The 25684-nt window shown below is 36.6% G+C and overlaps 1 protein-coding gene across 1 annotated transcript in view; it reads right to left on the minus strand.

Moving 5' to 3' along the window:
- LOC116859025 (ATP-binding cassette sub-family A member 3-like) overlaps positions 1 to 25684 on the minus strand; it is a 141093-nt gene that overhangs the window by 108941 nt on the left and 6468 nt on the right. Inside the window, exons 3-5 of the mRNA XM_032844014.1 lie at positions 16476 to 16606; positions 11063 to 11216; positions 1359 to 1618 (exon numbers count right to left, since the gene is read on the minus strand). Coding sequence (XP_032699905.1) covers positions 1359 to 1618; positions 11063 to 11216; positions 16476 to 16606 — 545 coding nt within the window. The remainder of the gene's footprint in view (positions 1 to 1358; positions 1619 to 11062; positions 11217 to 16475; positions 16607 to 25684) is intronic.

Consider the following 25684-nt stretch of genomic DNA (forward strand, 5'->3'; position numbering starts at 1 on the left):
TTAAGATCAAACTACCTTAAAAACAACATGATTCGTGGAAAAGAAAGCTGCTGAAAGAAGTATGTGCAAAGTTCCAGAATATGAAGTTAATTATGTACATATCCATTTCCACTGGTTTCTACTACCCAAATACTTCCTAAACTCTTCCTTCCTTTATACTAAGCCACCCTGCCATAGGCAGTCCCTGCTTTTCTCCTGCTCTAGTTGCTTCACAATTGGTTCCACATCTTTAGTCTTGATATCATAGTTAAACTTTATGTGAGCAAACTACATTCGTCTATGGACCAAATGGGAGGAGGGAGGGGGAGAAGAAAAAGAAAAGGATATGTGACAGAGATGCATGTGGCCCACAAGCCTAAAAAATTCACTATTCTGTGCTTTCCACATAAAGCTTGCCAACCCTTAATCTAAACCATGCTACCCCCACATTCCTTTCCAGAGTGATTCTTCTGCCAGCAGCACTAATAGGATATCAAGAGTCTTAAAGTCCATCCTCTGGGGCTGTCTCCCCATTGCACAGACCAAGCAGCACACCCTCAGTACTTTAAGAATAGCTTTTCCACACCTGTAGGTACTTAATATTATAAAAGTAACTCAGTTTATTACTATCTCCTTACTAGTAGGTAGAAATTGTGTCCTCTCTTTTTAACTGCCATTTGTTGAATGCTTACTATAGGTGAGAGACTGACCTAGGTAGTTTTTAAAACGAAATGTCACTTAATCCCCCTGATAACCCTAGAAATTTGGTATTATCTTCAATTTACATCTTAAGAAACAAGCTATGATCACAGAGTTAATTATTGGTGGAGCCAATATTTAAAATCAAGCTCTATCAAAGTCCCTGATAAGAAGTTGGTAATTAATAAATAAATGGACAGATTAATGGATAGATGGTTTTGAATGAATCAATGGTTTTCTTTTTTTTTTTATTTTTTTATAAACATATAATGTATTTTTAGCCCCAGGGGAAATCAATGGTTTTCTGACTTTAGAGCCACTGTTTTTAACAATATGGTCTTACTTTGACTCAACACTGACATGCATCTCAAATCTTGGAATTGTAGTGCATCTTAAATCAGTCTAACTCAAGACCTCATATGATTATTTCTTTGTTGCCTATTTTATTCCAAAAAAGATTCAGCATATTTAATATATGACCTCTCTCCATAATATTCATGTTAAATAGCCATTAGTCAATAAAGCTATCAGCCAAATCAAAAATTTAGATAAAAGTAGACCATCAGAAAATTTGTATATTTGTACACTGTTATTGTGATATAATTATTTACCAATGCCAAAGGTATAGAGCACAAAATCTGTTCCTTGGGCCCAAAATGCTACAAAGAAAGTGAAATTACCTTTAATCTCTTTTCCTTTTCTGAAACAATGGTCCTGATGAGGGTAAGTTCAGTTAGAGAAAATGCAAGTATAACTATCAAAGGGAAGAGATCTGAAAAATTAAACCAAAAAGGATCCATATAATAAGCAGGGTGTGGAAACCTATTAAGCAAAATGATGGCACCATTTAACATTTGTTTTGCAGCTTCGCCGTTATGGTATGTCATGATGGCCTGGTCTATGACATGCTGCAAAAGCAGGAACCCTTCTTTGATGTACCCTAAATGAGAAAACAAAGATGATCAAGTTCAGTATACCAAGAAACAGCCAGGCAAACAAAGAAGGCAATTTGGGTAATTCAAAGCTTTTAACTCAAAGAACAAAACAATTTCCCAAAACCTATAGTGATTTGGGACACAAACAGATAATAGATAACATGAAATTGTATTACTATCTTTTCAAAACTAAAATACTATATGAAAATGATACTGCTGCTTTATGTAATTTTATCAGCCAAAATAAATGAGAATTCAATACCAGACATACCTGACATGTAAACAGAAGTGATGCTCAAAACAAGATATGAAACAATCCCATTTACAATAGCATCAAAAAGAATAAAATACATAGGAATAAACTTAACTAAGGAGGTGAAAAGACTTCTACCACTGAAAACTACTAAACACTGCAAAAAGAAATTAAAGATGACACAAGTAAATGTAAGACATTCCTTGTTCCTGGATTGGGAGACTTACTGTTGTTAAAATATCCATATTACCCAGAATTATCTACAGATTCAATGCAACCTCTATCAAAATCCTTGTGATGAGCACCAGGTGTATGTAGGAAAGTGCTGAATCACTAAATTGTATACCCAAGCTAATATTACACTGTATGTTAACTAACCGGAATTTTTTTTAAACTTAAAAAAAAAATCCCAATGGCATTCTTTTCAGAAACAGAAAAAAACAATCCTAAAATCCATATGAAATTGCAAAGAATCTCGAATAGCCAAAATAATCGCAAGAAAAGAGAGCACTTGCTCTTGTGAGTTGAAGGCCTTGTACTTCCTGATTCAAAATATAATGCAAAATTACAGTAATCAAAACAGTACTGGTATACTAGCAGCATAAAGACAGACATAGAGACCAAAAGAACAGACATCCCAGAAATAAATTCTCACATACGTGGTCAAATGTCTTTGACAAGGCCACCAGGGGAAAGGACACTCTCTTCAAAACAAATGGTGCTAGATAAACTGGATGTCCACATGCAAAAGAATGAAGTTAGATCCTTACCTTAAACTGCATGCAAACTTTAAAACAAATGAGATAAAGAGCTTCCAAGACCGTCAAAGTTTAAAAGGTTATGTGACCTTGAGATACCACCTTACACCACTTAGAATGGCCAAAATTAGCAAGACAGGAAACAACATGTGTTGGAGGGGATGTGGAGAAAGGGGAACCCTCTTAAACTGTTGGTGGGAATGCAAGTTGGTGCAGCCACTTTGGAGAACAGTGGAGATTCCTTAAGAAATTAAAAATAGAGCTTCCCTACGACCCTGCAATTGCACTCCTGGGTATTTATCCCAAAGATACAGATGTAGTGAAAAGAATGGCCATCTGTACCCCAATGTTTATAGCAGCAATGGCCACGGTCACCAAACTGTGGAAAGAACCAAGATGCCCTTCAACGGACGAATGGATAAGGAAGATGTGGTCCATATACACTCTGGAGTATTATGCCTCCATCAGAAAGGATGAATACCCAACTTTTGTAGCAACGTGGACGGGACTGGAAGAGATTATGCTGAGTGAAATAAGTCAAGCAGAGAGAGTCAATTATCATATGGTTTCACTTATTTGTGGAGCATAACAAATAGCAAGGGGACAAGGGGAGTTAGAGAGGAGAAGGGAGTTGAGGGAAATTGGAAGGGAAGGTGAACCATGAGAGACTATGGACTCTGAAAAACAATCTGAGGGTTTTGAATGGGCGGGGGGTGGGAGGTTGGGGGAACCAGGTGGTGGGTATTGGAGAGGGCACGGATTGCATGGAGCACTGGGTGTGGTGCAAAAACAATGAATACTGTTACGCTGAAAATAAATTTAAAAAATTAAAAAATAAATAAATAAAAGGTTATGTGACTACCAAGCCAGCACTACAAAAAATATTAAGGGGGTTCTATAAAAGAAGAAAGAACCCAAGAGTGACACAGAACAGAAATTTAAAGAGACAATCTATAGAAACAAGGACTTCACAGGCAACATGATGTCAATAATAACTTATCTTTCAATTATCACTCTCAATGTGAACGGCCTAAATGCTCCCATAAAATGGCACAGGGTTACAGACTGGATAAAACAACAGGACCTGTCCATATGCTGTTTACAAAAGACACATTTTGAACCTAAAGATACATCTAGACTGAAAGTGAAGGAATGGAGAACCATCTTTCATGCCAATGGGCCTCAAAAGAAAGCTGGGGTAGCAATTATCATATCAGATAAATTAGATTTTAAGCTAAACATTGTAGTCAGAGATACAGAAGGACACTACATCATTCTTAAAGGGTTTATCCACCAAGAAGATCTAACAATTATAAATATTTATGCCCCCAACATGGGAGCAGCCAACTACATAAGCCAACTGTTAAACAAAATAAAGAATCATATTGATATGAATACATTAATTGTAGGGTATCTTAACACACCACTTTCAGCAATAGACAGATCATTTAATGAACACTCAACTTTTGTTATCAACATGGATGGGACTGGAGGAGATCATGCTGAGTGAAATAAGTCAAGCAGAGAAAGTCAATTATCATATGGTTTCACTTACTTGAGGAGCATAAGGAATAACATTGAGGACATTAGAAGAAGGAAAGAAAAAGTGAGTTGGGGGAAATCATAGGGGGAGTTGAACCATGAGAGACTGTGGACTCTGGGAAACAAAGAGGGTTTTGAAAGGAGGGGGTTGGGGGGGGTGGGTGAGCCTGGTGGTGGGTATTAAGGAGGGCACGTATTGCATGGATCACTGGTTTGGTGCATAAACAATGAATCTTGGAACACTGAAAAAAAATTCAGATGCTTAAAAATAAATAAAAATAAAAAGTAAAAGTAAAATAAAAATAAATAAATCTTTTAAAAAAAAGAGTACATAAAGAATTCCTCTAACTCAATAACAAAAGTAAGCTGATTTTAAAATGGCAAAGAAAAAAAAATGGGGAAAGGACTCGTAGAGATATTTCTCCAAAGAAAACACATGAATGGTCAAAAAACACAGGAAAAAACATTCAACTTCACTAATTATCACAGAAATACATATCCAAATCTCAATGAGAGATCACTTCATAACTGTTAGGATGGCCACTACCAAAAAACCATAAAAGAACAAGTGTTAATGATGATGTAAAGAAATCAGAATCCTTGTGCTCTGTTGGTAGGAATATAAAATGGTGCACAATATGGAAGTTTCTCAAGATACTAAAAATGACTACCGTACGATCCAGCAATCCCACTTCTTGGCATGTAACCAAAAGAACTGAAGAAAGGATCTCAAAAAGATAATCTGTACACTTACATTCACTCAGCATTATTCACAATAGCCAAGAGGTAAAAGCAACCTCTGTCCCTCCACAGATGAATGGATAAACAAAATGCACCATAAAGAGAGAAATTCTGTCATATTCTACAACATGGATGCACCCTGAAGACATTACGCACAAAAGGACAAGTATACATGATTCTACTTATACTGGGCATTTGACCTACATTCATAGAAACAGAACGTAGAATCTTTGTTTCCAGCAGCTGGAGAGAGGGAAACATTAAGAAGTGTTTAATGGATAGGTTTGCAATATTAAAAGTTTTAGAAATGAGAGACTGTGGACTCTGAGAAACAAACTGAGGGTTTTGGAGGGGAAGGGAGTTGGGGGGATGCGTGAGCCTGATGGTGGTATTAAGGACGGCATGTATTGCATGGAGCACTGGGTGTGATACATAAACAATGAATCTTGGAACACTGAAAAAATAAAATTTAAAAAAATCTATTGTACAACAACATGGCTATAATTAACAATGTTGTACTGGGCACTTAAAAGTTAGAGGGTATATCTCATCTTAAGTGCTCTTATTACAATTTTAGAATCTCACTTTTAAATTTCACAGAACTAATTCTGATCTTCTCTCTCATCACCTATCCTCAGATAATTTAATCAGCTAAAGTTCTAATAATTAATATCATAGAATCTTCATGTCAAAAGGGACCTAAATGGTGACCTATTCCAAACATTCATTTTTCAGATGAAGAAACTTAATCCAGAACATTTAGGATAATAAAGCTACCAATTAATAAGAGTCTGAACAAAATACATCAAGTCACCTAACTCCTAGTCACCACACTTTAACCAAAGAGTGTCCCCTTATACCAATTTTTTAATGTAAATTTGCTATGCAGTATCACTCAATAGTTGGAATTTGCCTGATTATCTTCTTTCTTGTTTTATAGAAAATGATCTTTTTAAAGAAACACCTCCTTCCAGAAGAAATGCTCTATTTAAAATATTTTTATGTGACCAACTCTTCTTTCTCATTTAAATTACTCTTTTTCTACTAAGATCATGCTATTTTCAATTAACTTACTCTCACAAATTACATTTGGTTTGCAGTAGATTAATTTTAAGAAAGGCCAGATTCCTTTTTTTTTAAATTTTATTTATTTATTTGAGAGGAAGAGATCACAAGTAGGCAGAGAGGCAGGCAGAGAGAGAGGTGGAAGCAGGCTCCTGCTGATCAGAGAGACTGATGCGGGGCTCGATCCCAGGACCCTGGGATCATGACCTGAGCCGAAGGCAAAGGCTTAAAGAAAAGGAATGAATGAGTTAACCATAAAATTAAAGAAGAAATTTTTTAAAAGTACAGAGGACCACAGGGGAAGGGAGGGAAAACTGAATAGGAAGAAATCAGAGAGGGAGACAAACCATGAGAGATTCTGGACTCTGGGAAACAAACTGAGGGTTATAGAAGGGAGGGGGGATGGGGTAACCAGGTGATGGGTACTAAGGAGGGCACATGTTGTGATGAGCACTGGGTGTTATATGCAACTAATGAATCACTGAACACTACATCAAAATTTAATGATGTACTATATGCTGGCTAACTGAACATAATAAAATAAATATACAGTCATTACATTAAAAAAAAAAATAAAGGGGCACCTGGGTGGCTCAGTGGGTTAAAGCCTCTGCCTTCAGCTCAGGTCATGATCCCAGAGCCCTGGGATCGAACCCCGCATCGGGCTCTCTGCTCGGCAGGGAGCCTGCTTCCACCTCTCTTTCTGCCTGCCTCTGCCTACTTGTGATCTCTGTCTGTCAAATAAATAAATAAAATCTTAAAAAAAAGAAATTAAAAAATACAAGGCAGCAAGTAAAAATGAAAACAAAACAGTCTAAACCTGATGCAGCAAAAGCAGTCCTAAGGGGAAGCTTATTACAATACAAGCCTAATTCAAGAAGCAAGAAAAGTCTCAAATACACAACCTAACCTTACACCTAAAGGAGCTAGAAAAGGAACAGCAAATAAAGCTCAGGCCAGTAGAAAAAGGAAAATAATAAAAGATTAGAGCAGAAATAAATGATATAGAAACAAAAAAATCACAAAATTAAGAGATTTCAGATTAATGAAACTAAGAGCTCATTTTTCAAAGAATTCTCTAAAAGAATGAATAAAATTGATAAAACCATAGTCATATTTATCAAAAAGATAAAAGGACCCAAATAGATAAAATAATAAATGAAAGGGGACATATCACAACCAATACCACAGAAATACAAACAATTAGAATACTATAAAAAATTATATGCAACAAACTGAGCAACCAGGAAGAAATGGACAAATTTCTAGGAACCTATAAACTACCAAAACTGAAACAGAAGAAATAGAAAATTTGAACAGACCCATAACCAGCAAAGAAATTGAATCAGTAATTAAAAATTTCCCAACAAACAAAAGTCTAGGGCCAGACAGATTCCCAGGGGAATTCTACCAGACACTGAAAGAAGAGTTAATACTATTCTCCAAATTCGAAAATTATAGGTCAATATCCCTGATGAACATGGACACAATAAAATACTAGAAAATTGAATTCAAAAATACATTTAATGAATTGTTCACCATGATCAAGCAGGATTTATTTCTGGGCTGCAAGAGTGGTTCAACATCTGCAAATCAATCAACAGGATACACCATATTAATTGAAGAAAGGATAGGAACCATATGATCCTGTCAATAGATGAAGAAAAAGCATTTGACAAAATACAGCATCCTTTCTCGATAAAAACCCTCAATTTGGGGCACCTCGGTAGCTTAGTCGGTTAAGCGTCTGCCTTCAGCTCCGATCATAATCCCGGGGTCCCGGGATCGAGTCCTGCATTGGGCACCCTGGTCGGTGAGCCTGCTTCTCCCTCTCCGTCTGCCTGCTCCTCCCCTTGCTGGGCTCTCTCTCTCTGTCAAATAAATAAATAAAAATCCCCCCTCCCTAAAAAAAAAAACTCAACAAAGTAGGGATAGATGGAACATACCACAACATCATAAAGGTCATATATGAAAGGCCAACAGCTAATATCATTCTCAGTAAGGAAGAAGACAAGGACGTCCACTCTCACCACTGTTACTTAACATAGTACAGGAAGTCTTAGCCTGTTTGAATAGGCAACAAAAAGAAATAAAAGGCATCCAAACTGGCAAGGTGGCAAAGAAGAAGTCAAACTTTCATTACTTCATTATTTACAGTTGACATAATACTCTGAAAGGCTCCACCAAAAAATTATTAGAACTCATACATGAATTCAGCAAAGTTTCAGTATATAAAATCAATGTGTAGAAATCTGTTACATTTCTATAAGCCAATAACAAAGCAGCCACAAAAAAAAAAAAAAATCAAGGAATTGATCCTATTTGCAATTGCACCAAAAACAATAAGATACCTAGGAATAATCTAACTAAAGTAGTAAAAGATCTGTATTCTGAAAACTACAGAAGAGAAAAGAAACTGAAGAGGACACAAAGAAATGGAAAAGTATTCCATACTCATGAACTAGAAGAACTCATATTATTAAAATGTCTATATTACCCAAAGCAATCTATACATTTAAGGCAATCTCTACCATAATACCACCAGCATTTTTCACAGATCTAGAACAAACAATCCTAAAATTAGTATGGAACCATAAAAGACCCCAAATAGTCAAAGCATTTGTGAAAAAGAAAAACAAAACTGGAGGTATTAGGATTCCAGATTTCAAAGCTGTATTACAAAGCTGTAGTCATCAAGGCAGTATGGTACTGGCACAAAAACAGACACACAGATCAATGGAACAGAATAAAGAACCCAGAAATGGACCCATAACCATATGGTCACATTCCTTCGACAAAGCAGGAAAGAATATCCAATGGAAAAAAGATAGTCTCTTCAACAAATAGGGTTGGGAAAACTTGACAGCAACATGCAGGAGAATGAAACTGGACCACTTTTCTTCCACCATACACAAAAATAAATTCAAAATGGATGAAAGACTTCAATATGAGACAGGAATCCATCAAAATCCTAGAGAACATGGGCAGAAACCTTTTTGACTTCAGCCATAGCAATTTCTTATTAAACATGTCGCTGGAGAGATTATGCTGAGTGAAATAAGTCAAGCAGAGAGAGTCAATTATCATATGGTTTCACTTATTTGTGGAGCATAACAAATGACATGGAGGACAAGGGGAGTTAGAGAGGGGAAAGGAGTTGGGGGAAATTGGAAGGGGAGGTGAACCATGAGAGACTATGGACTCTGAAAAACAATCTGAGGGGTTTGAAGCAGCGGGGGTGGGAGTTGGGGGAACCAGGTGGTGGGTATTAGAGAGGGCATGGATTGCATGGAGCACTGGGTGTGGTGCAAAAACAAGGAATACTGTTTAATAAAAAAAAAATAAAAACAAACAAAAAACATGTCGCTGGAGGAAGGGGGAACAAAAGGGATACAGAAGCAAAACTGAATGATTGGGAATTCATCAGGATAAAAAGCTTTTACACAAATAAGGAAACAATTGACTACTAAACTATAAGGCAACCTATGGAATGGGAGAAGATATTTGCAAATGATATACCTCAGAAAGGGTTAGTATCCAAAATCTATAAAGAACCTACCAACTCTGGGGCACCTGGATGGCTCAGTGGGTTAAGCCTCTGCTCAGGTCATGATCTCAAGATCTTGGGATCAAGCCCCACATCGGGCTCTCTGCTCAGCAGGGAGCCTGCATCCCCCCTCTCTCTGCCTGCCTCTCTGCCTACTTGTGATCGCTCTTTCTCTGTCAAATAAATAAATAAAATACTTAAAAAAAAAAACAAAAGAGGAACCCTCCTGCACTGTTGGTGGGAATGCAAACTGGTGTGGCCTCTCTGGAGAACAGTTCAGAGGTTCTCAAAAAGTTAAAAATAGAACTACCCTATGATTCAGCAATTGCACTAGTATGTATTTTCCCAAAGGGTACAAAAATACAGATTTGAAAGGCTACGTGCACCCAGATTATTATAGCAGCATTATCAACAATAGCCAAACTATGGAGAGAGCCCAAACGTCCATGGACTGATGAGTGGATAAAGATGATGTGGTATACATATATACTAGAATATTACTCAGCCATCAAAAAGAATGAAATCTTATGCTGAATGAAATAAGTCAAGCAGAGAGAGTCAATTACCATATGGTTTAACTTATTTGTGGAACATAAGAAATAACACGGAGGACATGGGGAGATGTAGAGGAGAAGGGAATTGAGGGAAATTGGAGGGGGAGATGAACCATGAGAGACTACAGACTCTGAAAAACAATCTGAGGGTTTTGAAGGGGCAGGGGGTGGGAGGTTGGGGGAGCCTGGTGGTGGGTATTATGGAGGGCACGCATTGCATGGAGCACTGGGTATGGTGCATAAACAATGAATTCTGTTACACTGAAAAGAAATTAAGTTTTTTAAAAAAGAATGAAATCTTCCTATCTGCAAAGATGTGGATGGAGCTAACGTATATTATGCTAAGTGAAATAAGTCAGTCAGAGAAAGATAAATACTATATGATCTCACTCATGTGGAATTTAAGAAAGAAAACAGATGAACATATGGAAGGGGGAAAAGAAAAAAGAGGGGGGGGGGAAACAAGCCATGCAAGGGTAGAGAACAAACAGAGAGAGGTGGGTAGGGGATGAGCTAGATGGGCAATGGGTATTAAAGAAGGCATGCGCTGTGATGAGCACTGAGCATTGTATGTAAGTGATGAGTCACTGAACTCTACTCTAGAAACCAATATTGCATCCTATGTTAACTATCCAAAATTTAAATTAAAAAAATAAAAATAATTTAGAACCATAAATATGCAGACAATGTTAGTTTACGAAGATGTGTCTATTAAGTCAGCAGAGCCAATGTTACTAACTAAGACTATATAAATGCAAGGATACATACTGATAAAGTTCAGGAAATGATTTACAGTAATAGGAAGATATTTTTCAAATGTATAAGGTTTTCTACATGCTTGTTTTTACAATAAAAACTCAATTTTAAATATGAACTGCCACAATGAATAAACTTTTTCACTCACTGAAAAAAAAATGATTCACACATGTTGATATGACTGCTAGCTTGAAAGCAAAATATTAATGTAAGTATTCTGGGGGACAGCTCACCAGGATCTCCCCCATCATTCTTTAATGGGTTCCTGGGTCCTATAGAAGGTACCTCTGGAAACAGAATGTGTGTATTCCATCCAGTATCTACTAAGGAGCTTAGCAAATCCGAAGTTCTCTCAGTACCTGCACCAAAACGCAGATGATATTTTACCTGGAATAAACAATAGAATACAAACAACATGTTAGACCAATGAACACTAAAAGCAAGTATCAACAGTGAGAGGAAAATACAAAGCTAAAATTTGTGTTTGGAGGACAGAGTGAGCAATTCAGTATTCTAAATGGTAAGAAATGATAGTATCACTGACGCAAGGGACAAGCAGCAAGCCTCGTGTGCCATAATCACAAAGTTTGAAATCAATTAAATTTGTATCTCTGCTCTATCATCTTTAGGATTTTGCCTCTTGAGTTACAAAGATGCCAACAGTGGTAACTTTTTTTAAAATTTCTTTTTATTGTTTATTATTTTTTTTTCAGTGTTCCAAGATTCATTGTTTATACACCAAACCCAGTGCTCCGTGCAATACATGCCCTCCTTAATACCCACCACCAGGCTCACCCATTCCCCCAACCACCTCCCCTTCCAAAACCCTCTTTGTTTCTCAGAGTCCACAGTCTCTCATGGTTCATCTCCCCCTCCGATTTACCCCAATTAACTTTTCCGTTCCTTCTCCTAATGTCCTCCATGTTATTCTTTATGCTCCACAAGTAAATGAAACCATATAATTGACTCCCTCTGCTTGACTTATTTCACTCAGCATAATCTCCTCCAGTCCTGTCATGTGGATACAAAGTTGGGTATTCATCCTTTCTGATGGGGATATAATATTCCATTTTATATATGGACCGTATCTTCTTTATCCATTCATCTGTTGAAGGGCATCTTGGCTCTTTCCACAGTTTGGTGATTGTGGCCACTGCTGCTATGAACATTGGGGTACATATGGGCCTTCTTGTCACTACATCTGTATCTTTGGGGTAAATACCCAGTAGTGCAATTGCAGGGTCATAGGGTAGCTCTATTTTTAATTTTTTGAGGAATCACTACACTGTTTTCCAAAGTGGCTGCACCAACTTACATTTGCACCATTCCTCTTTCTCCACATCCTCTCCAATGCTTGTTGTTTACTGTCTTGTTAATTTCGGCCCTTCTAACTGGTGTAAGATGGTATCTCAATGTGTTTTTTTTATTTGAATTTCCCTGATGGCTAATGCTGATAAACATTTTTCATGTCTCTGATAGCCATTTGTATGTCTTCTTTGGAGAAGTGTCTGTTCATGTCTTCTGCCCATTTTTTGATATGATTATCTATTTTCTGGGTGTTGAATTTGAAGAATTCTTTATAGATGTTGAATATCAACCTTTGTCTGTAGTGTCATTTGCAAATATCTTCTCCTATCTGTGGGTTGCCTCTTTGTTTTGTTGACTGTTTCCTTTGTTGTGCAGAAACTTTTATCTTGATGAAGTCCCCAAAGTTCATTTTTGTTTTTGTTCAAACCTTTGCCTTTGGAGACATGTCTTGAAAGAAGTTGCCATGGATGATGTGAAGAGGTTACTGCCTATGTTCTCCTCTAGGATTTTGATAGATTACTGTCTCATGTTGAGGTCTTTTATCCACTTCGAGTTTATCTTTGTGTATCATGTAAGAGAATGGTCGAGTTTCATTCTTCTATACATAGCTGTCCAATTTTCTCAGCACCATTTATTGAAGACACTGTCTTTTTTCCACTAGGTTATTTTTTTCCTGCTTTGCTAAAGATTATTTAACCATAGAGTTGAGGGTCTATATCTATACTCTCTACTCTGTTTCATTAGTCTATGTGTCTGTTTTTGTGCCAGTACCATGCTGTCTTGGTGATTGCAAATTGGTAGTAAAGCTTGAAATCAGGCAACATGATGCCCCCAGATTTTTTTTCTTCAACATTTCCTTAGTGATTTGGGGTCTTTTCTGGTTCAAAATAAATTTTAGGATTGTTTGTTCCAGCACTTTGAAAAATGCCAGTGGAATTTTGATCGGGATGGCATTGAAAGTATAGATTGCTCTGGGCAGTACAGACATTTTAACAATGTTCATTCTTCTGATCCATGACCATGGAATGCTTTTCCATCTTTTTATGTCTTCTTCAATTTCTTTCATGAGTGTTCTGTAGTTCCTCGAGTACAGATCCTTTACCTCTTTGGTTAGGTTTATTCCAAGGTATCTCATAGTTCTTGGTGCCATAACTCTTCAAAGTATACAGATAGAGGGAACATTCCTAAAGTTCATAAAATCTATCTATGAAAAATCCATAGCGAATATCATCCCCAATGGGGAAAAGCTGACAGCCCTCCCATCGAGATCAGGAACACAACAGGGATGCCCACTCTCACCACTCTTGTTCATTGTAGTACTAAAAGTCCTAGCAACAGCAATCAGACAACAAAAAGAAATAAAAGGTATTCAAATTGGCAAAGAATACGTCAAACTCTCTCTCTTCACAGATGACATGATACTTTATATGGAAAACCCAAAAGACTCCACCCCCAAACTACTAAAACTCATACAGCAATTCAATAATATTGGCAAGATACAAAATCAAAGCACAGAAATCAGTTGCGTTCTTATCCACTAACAATGAAAATATAGAAAGGGAAATTAGAGAATTGATTCCAACAGTGGTACCTTGATGATTACCAATGTTATTTTTCTACATCTACAACTGGCTTGCCTAACTCCTTCAACAGTTCTATTTATTTTCTTTCCTATTATGTTAGCCAACTATGGTAAAGATTATCTCCAGCTTTAAAAAGTGACCAACAGAAAAGGAAAAAGCCCAGATATAATGATTATCTCCCCCTTTAAAAAGTGACCAAGAGAAAAGGAAAAAGCCCAGATACAGTGATTATCTTCCCCTTTAAAAAGTGACTAGCAGAAAAGGAAAAAGCCCAGATATAATGAAAGTAGGGTTAATAAAATTAAAATGTAGAATGCTATATATTTTATAAACTACATGAAAAGAAAATGATTTATCTAGAGAGCTGAGCCAACCTCAGGGTAAATTATGGTAGATCTGAGTAGCCTGACAAAGCAAGAACCTACAGTTGCCTAAGGCCAGTAGAGGCTGAACAGAGAAAGAAGTCAATAGCCTGAGAAGGAACTGGCAAGTGCACCAAGTCTAGGCAAACATTCACATAATTCAGTAATTCAAAAGCAACATTTTAAGTAGCTACATACTATCAATACACAATTCTTGAGCTCAAGGAAGTGACCAAGTATTCAGGAAGCACAGAAGAGAGAAGGGGAGAATTTGGATAGATACTTACAGCACAAGTTTTATAGAAATTAATACTAAAAGTTACTCAGAAAAAGAGGGACACGCAGAGCATCAAAAGAAAAGAGGATAATGTGATCAAAGGCAGAGAAGCAATAGACCACATAATATATACAAACAACTACTACTGGTTCAATATTGCTAGAGCATGAAGTTCAAAGAAAGAGGCAACGTGAGGCTGAAGGGTTATTCAGAAAACAGGTTACTAATGACCTTGAATTCCACACAAAAGACCTTCTGTAGTTCATGGAGAACCCCTGGAGTGTTTTACACAGCACAATGACATGATCTTTTCTGTGTTCTTGGTGTATCATCGTGGTATCTATAGTAGAAAGAGGTCTTGACCAGGAAAATCAGCTAAGTTACAGAAGAGTTGGTTTTGGGGGGCAGGGAGAGTATAGCAGGCCACAGACTCAGAAAACAGGTAAGACATCTTGTTTGATAAACTGGAAAAAGAGAACAGGCACCTAGGGAAATAACCGGGGGAAAAATCTTGTCAGGTATCCATTCTAAATGCTAGACACAGTGAAACATCAACAAAATGGAAGCTTGTACTGCACCAAAGTTATTAGAAATTTGAACCAGAAGCTCTATATATACCAATGAACCTGTATCACCATCAGCATATACTTCTGATGCTGTAATTAGTGTAAACTAGGCACAGCTAGGAAAAGTGAGGAGAGGACAGAACAGAAAAAAAGGCTACATACTGTCCTACCAGTGATTTTTCTTTCTCTTTCCTTCCTTCCATTAGCAAACTCGTATCCTAAACAAGATTTGAATCTGTGCATAAATACTATAGTTTGATCATTTCCCTCAACCCTGGCTGGCTCATCTCTAACTTGTGGTAAAGAGATACACCAAGTTACCAAAGTTCGAACACTATCCATTTTCTCTCCTTAAGGGATGTTATCAAAGTCTTCCCTGGGGTCTGTCCTAATTCTGATGCAAGCTGGAAAACCCTAAAAGCTGACACTAGAGATTTAGAAATTAGGTAATTCACTCAAAAGAAATAAGTCTTTCATGCTGGAATCTCTGTTGGTATATATGTATATGCCTTTTTTTTTTTTTAATGGCCAAACTTTAACATTTCAAGGACCTCCAGACCAGTTACTGGTGGGGTTACAGAACCTTCCATTCACACCACCAGTGATAATCAAGAATTCTGAAAGTTAAAGCAATTACCTCTTTGGAGACCTAAAACAAATACATTAAAACTTTATACAAAGTGAAAAACAGGGGGCATTCACCAAAGCAAAACAAGAAGCAAGTGGATTGTTCTAATAAGAGGACATAAAAACTCCTTCTGGAGTTCACAGTTCCAGGAAAGGGAGCTACCTCAGCTTTAAAAGACATCCAGATATGAGTGAAGTGTTCAGTTCTTGTTTTTACTTTTACTTTTAACTTTCATATAATAATAGCTTTGTTATGAAAGTACTTCAGATACAAAGTTAGAATGCCAATTACACTTAAAATTAGCTCATTAAAGAGTTTAAATATCATATTACAGATATGCACTATCTGAAATTCCGGAAGGCATTTGAACAGGGAACGGACATTGTTACCCATCTTTTTTACCTAGCTACATTGTTATTTTCTTAACCACCATTGGCAAGACTGGAAGGATCTGCCTGGCCAGGGAGATTTGTAAAGTGAATATCCTTACTAAAGCTCCTACTACTCTATTTTCTGAATTTAAGACCATAAGGTAGCAGGTGACAGTTTTCTCCTCACAGTAAAAACAACAGGTATTAAAATAAGTTGGCACAGAAACACCTGGGTGGCTCAGTTGGTTAAGCAGCTCCCTTGGGATCCCAGTGTCCTGGGATCCAGCCTACTTCTCCCTCTCCCTCTGCCTGCCACTCCTTCTGCTTATGCACTCTCTCTCTCTCTGACAAATATATAAATATTTTTAAAGTAAAATATAATAAAATAAATTGGCACAGGATTCAAATCCCGGTTTTGTTATCTACTAGAAGTTAAGATCTTGGGCAACTTAAAATTTTTCCCATTTATAAAATGGGGAGGTTACCTGTATCTCATTAAACCTCTGAAACCTAACATTTAATTATAAATTCTTTAGACAAAAATTTCTTACCTGAAGTGGCAAACGGTCATCGCTATTTTTGAAGTCATGATCAAATACAACAGCAGCCACCACACGAACCGTAGGCTTCTTTTCATACTCAACATACTTCTCAAACTGTGCTTCTGAAGAAAAACCTCGAACTGTAGAGAAAAAAAATCTCAGTAAGTCATCACATAAATGGAAAATGTCTAATGATTATCCCTATCTGTACCATGAATACCATAATCCTGTCATAACACAATACATTTTAAAACTTTATTACTCAATTAAAACATTATTGCTCATTTTAAAACAATATCAAGGTGACCTAATGGATATCTGGGCTACACAAAAATTCTTGTGTTTTATAAAAGCTGGAACACATTATAAACAATATTTAATCATTACAATAACTGTGTATTAAGGTAAACTGTGACAAGGGGAATTTTTCAATTGTATTTTGAAATCTAGTCATTAAAAAAATTTTGAGAGGAAATAAGTGACAAAATTATTTCTGTAGGTTTATTTTGAAAAGTAATTGTAGAATAAATTGTATTCTAGAAAACAATTGTGAATTTAAATTAAAAATTGAAAAATAAACGAAATTTTTAAAAAATAAAAAATTAATAAAAGTAGTACTTTTCTTATTCACAAATGAATCTGTATGAAATTTTAAAAAACAAACTCTCAAAACAAAACACACACAACCACACACATACAGTTAACTTAAATGACTAAAGTTTTTTCTTAAGAACTAAAATATTTCCAATGTTAACAGGTTATTAAAGTCTTTGATAGCCCCCTCTATAAGAAAATATAATATGGAGAAATAAGATTTTTAAAATAAAGTTATATAACATGTGCAAAGATTCATACCGTAAAGATGTCTCTTCTGTAAAAATTGACATATAAAGTCAATGTAATTCTAGTAAAAATCCAATCTGTTAACTAACTTGGATTTAAATATAACAAAACAAAACATAATAAAATATCAATCTTCTTGAATAGATCTCAAGAGTTCTCACCACAAAAAAAGGTAAATATGTGAGCTGATGGATATGTTAATTAGCTTGATTGTGACACTAAAGGTATATGTATACCAAAACATCCTATTATATGACCTAAATATATACAGTTTTTGTCAATCATTAATAATATAAAAATAAAACTGGTAAATAAAATTAAAAAATTAAAACATTTCCCCAAAAAATCCAAACAATTCTTATGAAAAATTACAAGCCAGTTCTAAAATTTATATGGAAACACGATGGATGAATAACAAAGTGTATTAAAAGATGAGCTTTTAGGGCATCTGGGTGCTCAGCTGGTTAAGCGTCTGATTCTTGATCTCAGGGTTGTGAGTTCAAGTCCTGCATGTGCTCTACACTGGGCGTGGAGGAAATATACTCTCAATAACTCATGGAACAAATAACACAAAATAGACTAATGTCTTGGGGCTCAGCTGGTTAAGCATCTCCCTTTGGCTCAGGTCGTTATCCCGGAGTCCCAGGATGGAGTTCCACATCAGGCTCCCTGCTTGGCGAGTCTCCTTCTCCCTCTGGTCCTCACCCTACTCTCTCTCTCTCTCAAATAAATAAGTAAAATTTTAAAAAATAGACTGATGTCTTAAACATGCATGTGAAATTTCTTAACAAAATATTAGCAAATAAAATTCATAGAATAAACCCAAGTAAATGGATGAATGATTCAATAGTTGAAAAATCATTACATTAACAAAAATAAGAAAAGTCATATGACCATCTCAAGAAACACAGAAAAGGCATTTGACAAAATTGAATACTAATTAATGATTTTTCAAAAATCTTGGCAAATGAGGAATAGAAGGAAGCTTTCTAAACCTGATAAAGAACATCTACAAATAACATATAATAAATATGTTGCTCAGTGGGGAAATACTGAAAAATTTTCTCCAGAGACAGGGAACAGAGAAGAATGGCTTTATTAGTTACTTCCTATCAAAAGATATAACATATCAAGTGTTGGTGAAGATATGGAACTGAAACTCTCATACATTTCTGTAAATCTAAATAGTTATATCCCCCATGACCCAACAATTTCACTCCTAGATATATACCAAACAAAAAGGCGTATATATGTATTTATGTTCATCAAAAGGTTCTTAACCTTTTGTTATGTTCATAACAGCACTACTCATAATAGTTAAAATGTGGAATCAACTCAAATGTTCATCAATAATAAACAAATAGATTGTATAATATTAACATAATGGGATTTTATAAAGAAAATTAGTGAAAAATCACACAATTTGGATGACTCTTACAAATGTGCTGCTACATGAAAGCACACACACAGAAACTATATCATACTGTATATAACAGAGAATGCCATAACGAGAAATAGCGAATAGCTTCATTTATGTAAGGTGAGAAGCAGGCAAAACAAATCTATGGTCTTAGAAGTTAAAATAGTAGTTAAATTTGGGGGAGTCCTAACTGCAACTTTGGCACAAAGGAAGCTTCTAGGGTGCTGAAAGTGCTCTAACTTAAAATTACAGATTCCTTATTAACTACAAAAAGGAAAACTGCCTTGATAATGGAAACTGGGGGAAATCCATCTTACTCTAAAATGAGCAAGCATGATACCACGAATTGAGGAACAAACAGGTAATAAGTTTTCAAAAGTGATTCACTAAGAGGATCTTATAAGAAAGATATAATATTTTCAACACAAATGACCAAACTGAACTAAATGTAAGGAAACAAGCAAATACAAATTAAGACTTCTGCAAAAGAACTGGCCAAGTCTCTTAAAAATATCAATGTCATTAAAGACAAAATAACAAAAGCAATCTAAGAAAGTATTCTAAGCCAGAGGTCAGCAAATTATGGTCCTGTGCAGGTCAAATCTACCCCAGTCTGCTTTGGTATGGGCCTGGGAATTATGGATGTTTTTAACATCTCCAAAGGGCTCCTAAAAAAAAAAAAATATTTGATAGAAACCCACATAGCCCATAAAACCTAATATATTTGCTGTCTGGCCCTTCACAGGAAAGTTTGCCAAGCCCAGTGAATATTTAAAAATCTCCAATAGGGAGGAGCCTGGGTGGCTCTTGGTTGGGTATCCAACTCTTGGTTTCAGCTCAGGTCACTATCTTAGGGTTCTGGGATCAGGCCCCAAGACAGGCTTGTGCTGGAGGAGTGGAGTCTGCTTGAGATTCTCTTTTCCTCTGCTCCTCCCCCAACTACACTCACACACACTCTCTAAATAAATAATAAGTAAATAAATAAGTAAAATCTTTAAAAAAATCAATAACTGGATTCTGGATTACAAAAAAGAAAAATAAAGCTCTAAAGAACCTCATTAGGACAATTGGGAAAATATAGATATTATATATTTATATTATATATATTATATATTAGATAACATCATTGTATCAATTTTAAAATTCTTGGGTATAATAATTGTAAAGGTTATATTGGACAATGTCCTTATTAGGAGATATATATAGTGTTTGAGGTGATATGTCATGATGAATGCAACTTATTCTCAATGGATGAGAAAAAAAAAATCCAGCAATTTTATATATATCCTTTTAGTTGCACATACTTACATACATATTACATGTGTGCATGTAAATATGTGTGTATAGAGGGCTAATAAAAAAGTAAGTGTGGCAAATGTTATTTGGTAAATTGCAGCATATTTGCATTTTCTCCATAGGTTTGAAATTTTTCAAAATCAAATGTGTGTGTGTGTCTATTGGGGCCCTTCCATTGTGCTAAAAGTAAAGTACTACATAATCCTCAAGAATTCTTTGCCACAGATTTTTTTGAAGATTTTATTTATTTGACAGAGAGAGAGCACAAGTAGGCAGAGCAGGAGGCAGAGGGAGAGGGAGCAGCAGGCTCTCCACCAAGCAGAGAGCCCAATGCAGGAGTCAAACCCAGGACCCTGGGCAGACACTTAACCGACTGAGCCACCCAGGGGTCCCCTCTGCCACAGATTTTAACAGACATTATCACTACATACTGATTAAACCAAGTTATCAAATACCATTATCAGTGTCTTACCCAACACCAGCTTTCTAATCACAATTATATTAATAGTAAATACACTATACTATGCTATTCAGATACTATATCATCTGAACTTGAATTGGTATATAAAAAGCTTATAGGAGCATCTGGGTGGTTCAGTTAGTTAAGTGTCTGTCTTTGGCTAAGGTCATGATGCCCAGGTCCTGGCAGTCTGCTTCTCCTTCTGCGCCCTCCCACTTGTACATGCACACTCTCTCTCTTGAATAAATAAATAAAATCTTTAAAACATAATAAATAGGGGCACCTGGGTGGCTCAGTGGGTTAAGCCTCTGCCTTTGGCTGAGGTCATGATCTCAGAGTCCTAGGATTGAGCCCCACTTCGGGCTCTCTGCTCAGCAGGGAGCCTGCTTGCCCCTCTCTCTCTGCCTGCTTCTCTGTCTGTTTGTAATCTCTCTCTCTCTCTCTGTCAAATCAATAAATAAAATCTTTTAAAAATAAAATAAGATAAACATAATAAATAAAAGCTTCTACTGAATAGTTGTTTTAAGAAGTTATAATTCAGGAGGAGTCAAGATGGTGGAGAAGTAGCAGGCTGAGAGGACATCAGGTAGCAGATCAGCTAGATAGCTTATCAAGCCATCCCAAACACCTACAAATCCAAAAGGAGATTGAAGAGAAGAAGAGCAGCAATTCTAGAAACAGAAAATTGACCACTTTCTGCAAGGTAGGATCAGCAGAGAAGTGAATCCAAAGCGACGGGAAGATAGGGGGAGGGGCCAGCTCCCAGCAAGCAGCGGAGCAAGGGAGCACAAAATCAGAACTTTTAAAAGTCTGCTCCACAGAGGGACATCACTCCAGAGGCTAAACAGGGGTGAAGCTATGCAGGGACAGCGTGGTCTCAGGTCCCGCGGGGTCACAGAAGGATCGGGGGTGTCTGAGTGTCACAGAGCTCACAGGTATTAGAGCAGAGAAGCCAGCTACAGAGACAGAGCCAAGGAGTGAGCTCTCAACTCGGGGTTACCTTACCCTGATCCATGGCACAGGTCACTGCTCTGTGAGCAGGGGACCCACAAGACCTGAGGAGACTCCCCTGGAAATGCTCATGGATCTGCGGGGTTCGGAGACTCCAGGCAGGGCTGTGTGCCAGAGACAGAGACACTTGGCCACAGCCTGGGTGAGCTCAGAACTCAGCCAGAGGCCAGGGAGACAGGAGTGATTGAGCGCTTTTCTCTGAGGGTGCACTGAGGAGTGGGGCCGACCTCTCGGCAACTCCAAGGTGGGGATTGGGAGGCCGCCATTGTCATTACTGTCCTCCGGAACTCTATGGAAAGTGTTCAGGAAACAAAAGCTCCCAAAAGGGAACCCAGGTGGATTACTTAGCCTGGCCACTGGTAAGGGCACTGCAGTTTCATCATGGGCAAAGACACTTGAGAATCATTACAACAGGCCCCTCTCCAAGAAGATCAGCAAGAAATCCAGCCACAACCAAGTTCACTTACCAAGGAGAACAGTGGAATTCCAGAGGAGGAGAAAGCTAAGCATGGAATTCATGGCTTTCTCCCCATGATTCTCTAGTCTTGCAAAGTTAATTAATTTTTTTAATTTTTTTTTTCTTCTGCTAATTTTTTTAACTTTTACCCTTTTCTCTTTTAATGTTTTTTAACTACTTAACAACACCTTTCAAAAAAAAATCTTTTTGAACCTTCATTATTATACTCACATTTTATCCTTCATTTTATCTAACTTTATTTTTTATATACACATAGGGTTTTTTCTCCTAAAAATATTTGGGATACTTCTTCTAATAGATCAAAATATTCCCTAAATCTAGAACAGGGTTTTGTTCTAGTCTCCAGCCTGAGCAAATTCTCTCCACTTTCTTTTTCTTTATTCTCCCAACCAACTTATCAACTCCTTTTTTAGGAATTAAAAAAAAATTTTTTTCATCTTTATAGTCATATTCCATCACTTCATTGTGTTTACCCCTATATATGTTTTTCATTCTTAAAATTCTGGGACGTAGTTTCTTCTAAGACACCAAAATAATCCCAAAATTAAGTGAGTGAACTTTTCCTATTCACCAGTCTAATATATACATATTTTCTTTTTTATATATATTTTTATTTTTTTCTCTTTTTAATTATTTTTTTCTGAACTTCTTTTTACCCCATTTCTTCCTCCCACAATTTGGGGTCTCCTCTGATTTGGTTAAAGCACATTTTACTGGGGTCTTTGCCACCCTTTTAGTATTTTATTTGTTCCTTCATATATTCTTATCTGGATAAAATGACAAGGTAGAAAAACTCACCACAAAAAAAAGAACAAAAGGCAGTACCAAAGACCGGGGACCTAATCAATATGGACATTGGTAATAATGTCAGAACTAGAGTTCAGAATGACAATTCTCAAGGTGCTAGCCAGGCTCGAAAAAGGCATGGAAGATATTAGACAAATCCTGTCTGGAGAAATAAAAGCCCTTTCTGGAGAAATAAAGGAACTAAAATCTAATCAAATTGAAATCAAAAAAGCTATTAATGAGCTGCAATAAAAAATGGAGCCTCTTACTGCTAGGATAAGTGAGTCAGAAGAGAGAATTCGTGATATAGAAGACCACATGACAGAGAATAAAGAAGCTGAGGAAAAGAGAGACGAACAACTACTGGACCACGAAGAGAGAATTTGAGAGTTAAGTAATACCATAAGACAAAACAATATTAGAATAACTGGGATTCCAGAAGAAGAAGAAAGAGAGAGGGGAGCAGAAAGTATATTGGAAAGAATTATTGTAGAGAATTTCCCTAACATGGCAAAGGGAACAAGCATCAAAATCCAGGAGGTACAGAGAACCCCCCTCAAAATGAATAAGAATAGGTCCACACCCTGTCGTCTAATAGTAAAATTTACAAGTCTTAGCGACAAAGAGGAAATCCGAAAAGCAGCCCAGGACAAGAAGTCTGTAATATACAATAGTAAAAATATTAGATTGGCAATAGACTTATCCCCAGAGACCTGGAAGGCCAGAAAGAACTGGCATGATATATTCAGAGCACTAAATGAGAAAACTATGCAGCCAAGAATACTATATCCAGCTAGGCTAACATTGAAAATAGAAGGAGAGATAAAAATCTTCTGGGACAAATAAAAACTAAAAGAATTTGCAAACACCAAACCAGCTCTATAGAAAATACTGAAAGGGGTCTTCTAAGCAAAGAGAGAGCCTAAAAGTAATAGATCAGAAAAGAATAGAGACAATATACAGTAACAGTCACCTTACAGGTAATACAATGGCACTAAATTCATATCGATCAATAGTTACCCTGAATGTAAATGGGCTAAATGCCCCAATCAAAAGACACGGGTAGCAGAATGGATTAAAAAACAAAAACAAAAACAAAAACCATCAATATGCTGTCTATAAGAAACTCATTTTAGACCCAAAGACGCCTCCAGATTTAAAGTAAGGGTGTGGAAAACAATTTACCACGCTAATGGACATCAAAAGAAAGCTGGGGTGGCAATCCTTATATCAGATCAATTAGATTTTAAGCTTAAGATTATAATAAGAGATGAGAAAGGACACTATATCATACTCAAAGGGTCTGTCCAACAAGATCTAACAATTTTAAATGGCTATGCCCCTAACATGGGAGCAGCCAACTACACAAACCAATTAAAAACAAAATCAAAGAAACACATTGACAATAATACAGCAATAGTAGGGGACTTTAACACTCCCCTCACTGAAATGGACAGATCATCCAAGCCAAAGATCAACAAGAAAATAAAGGCCTTAAATGACACACTGGACCAGATGGACATCACAGATATATACAGAACATTCCATTCCAAAGCAACAGAATACACATTCTTCTCTAGTGCACATGGACCATTCTCCAGAACACATCCTGGGTCATAAATCAGGTCTCAACCGGTATTGGGAACATTGCCTGCATATTTTCAGACCACAATGCTCTGAAGCTAGAACTCAATCACAAGAGGAAATTTGGAAAGAATCCAAATGCACGGAAACTAAACAGCATCCTTCTAAAGAATGAATGGGTCAACCATAAAATTAAAGAAGAATTGAAAAAAATTTATGGAAACAAATGATAATAAAAACACAACGGTTCAAAATCTGTGGGACACAGCAAAGGAAGTCCTGAGAGGAAAGTATATAGTGATACAAGACTTTCTCAAGAAACAAGAAAGGTCTCAAATACACAACCTAACCCTACACCTAAAGGAGCTGGAGAAAGAACACCAAAGAAAGCCCAAACTCAGCAGGAGAAGAGAAATCGTAAAGATCAGAGCAGAAATCAATGAAATCGAAACAAACAAACAAACAAAAAAACAATAGAACAAATCAACAATACTAGGAAATGGTTCTTTGAAAGAATTAATAAGATTGATAAAACCCTGACCAGAATTATCAAAAAGAAAAGAGAAAGGACCCAAATAAAATCATGAATGAAAGAGGAGAGATACAACCAACACCAAAGAAATACAAACAATTATAAGAACATATTATGAGCAACTCTATGCCAGCAAATTTGACAATCTGGAAGAAATGGATGCATTCCTAGAGACATATAAACTACCAAAACTGAACCAGGAAGAAATAGAAAACATGAACAGACCCATTACCAGTAAGGAGATTGAAGCAGTCATCAAAAATCTCCAAACATTTTAACAATGTTTATTCTTCCGATCCAAGAGCATGGAATGGTCTTCCATCTTTTTGTCTCTTCTTCAGTTTCTTTCATGAGTGTTCTATAGTTCCTCAAGTACAGATCCTTTACTTCTTTGGTTAGGTTTAGTCCCAGGTATTTTATGGTTCTTGGTGCTATAGTAAATGGAATCAATTCTCTAATTTGCCTTTCTGTATTTTCATTGTTAGTGTATAAGAAAGCCACTGATTTCTGTACATTGATGTTGTATCCTGCCACGTTACTGAATTGCTGTATCAGTTTGAGTAGTTTGGGGGTGGAGTCTTTTGGGTTTTCCATATAAAGAATCATGTCATCTGCAAAGAGAGAGAGTTTGACTTCTTCATTGCCAATTTGGATACATTTTATTTCTCTTTGTTGTCTGATTGCTGTTGCTAGGACTTCTAATACTATGTTGAACAAGAGTGGTGAGAGTGGGCATCCTTATTGTGTTCCTGATCTCAACGGGAAACAACATGTGTTGGAGAGGATGTGAAGAAAGGGGAACCCTCTT

This window comes from Lontra canadensis, unplaced genomic scaffold, assembly GCF_010015895.1.
Source record: "Lontra canadensis isolate GAN:19392208 unplaced genomic scaffold, GSC_riverotter_1.0 scaffold146, whole genome shotgun sequence".
Classification (NCBI taxonomy): domain Eukaryota; kingdom Metazoa; phylum Chordata; class Mammalia; order Carnivora; family Mustelidae; genus Lontra; species Lontra canadensis.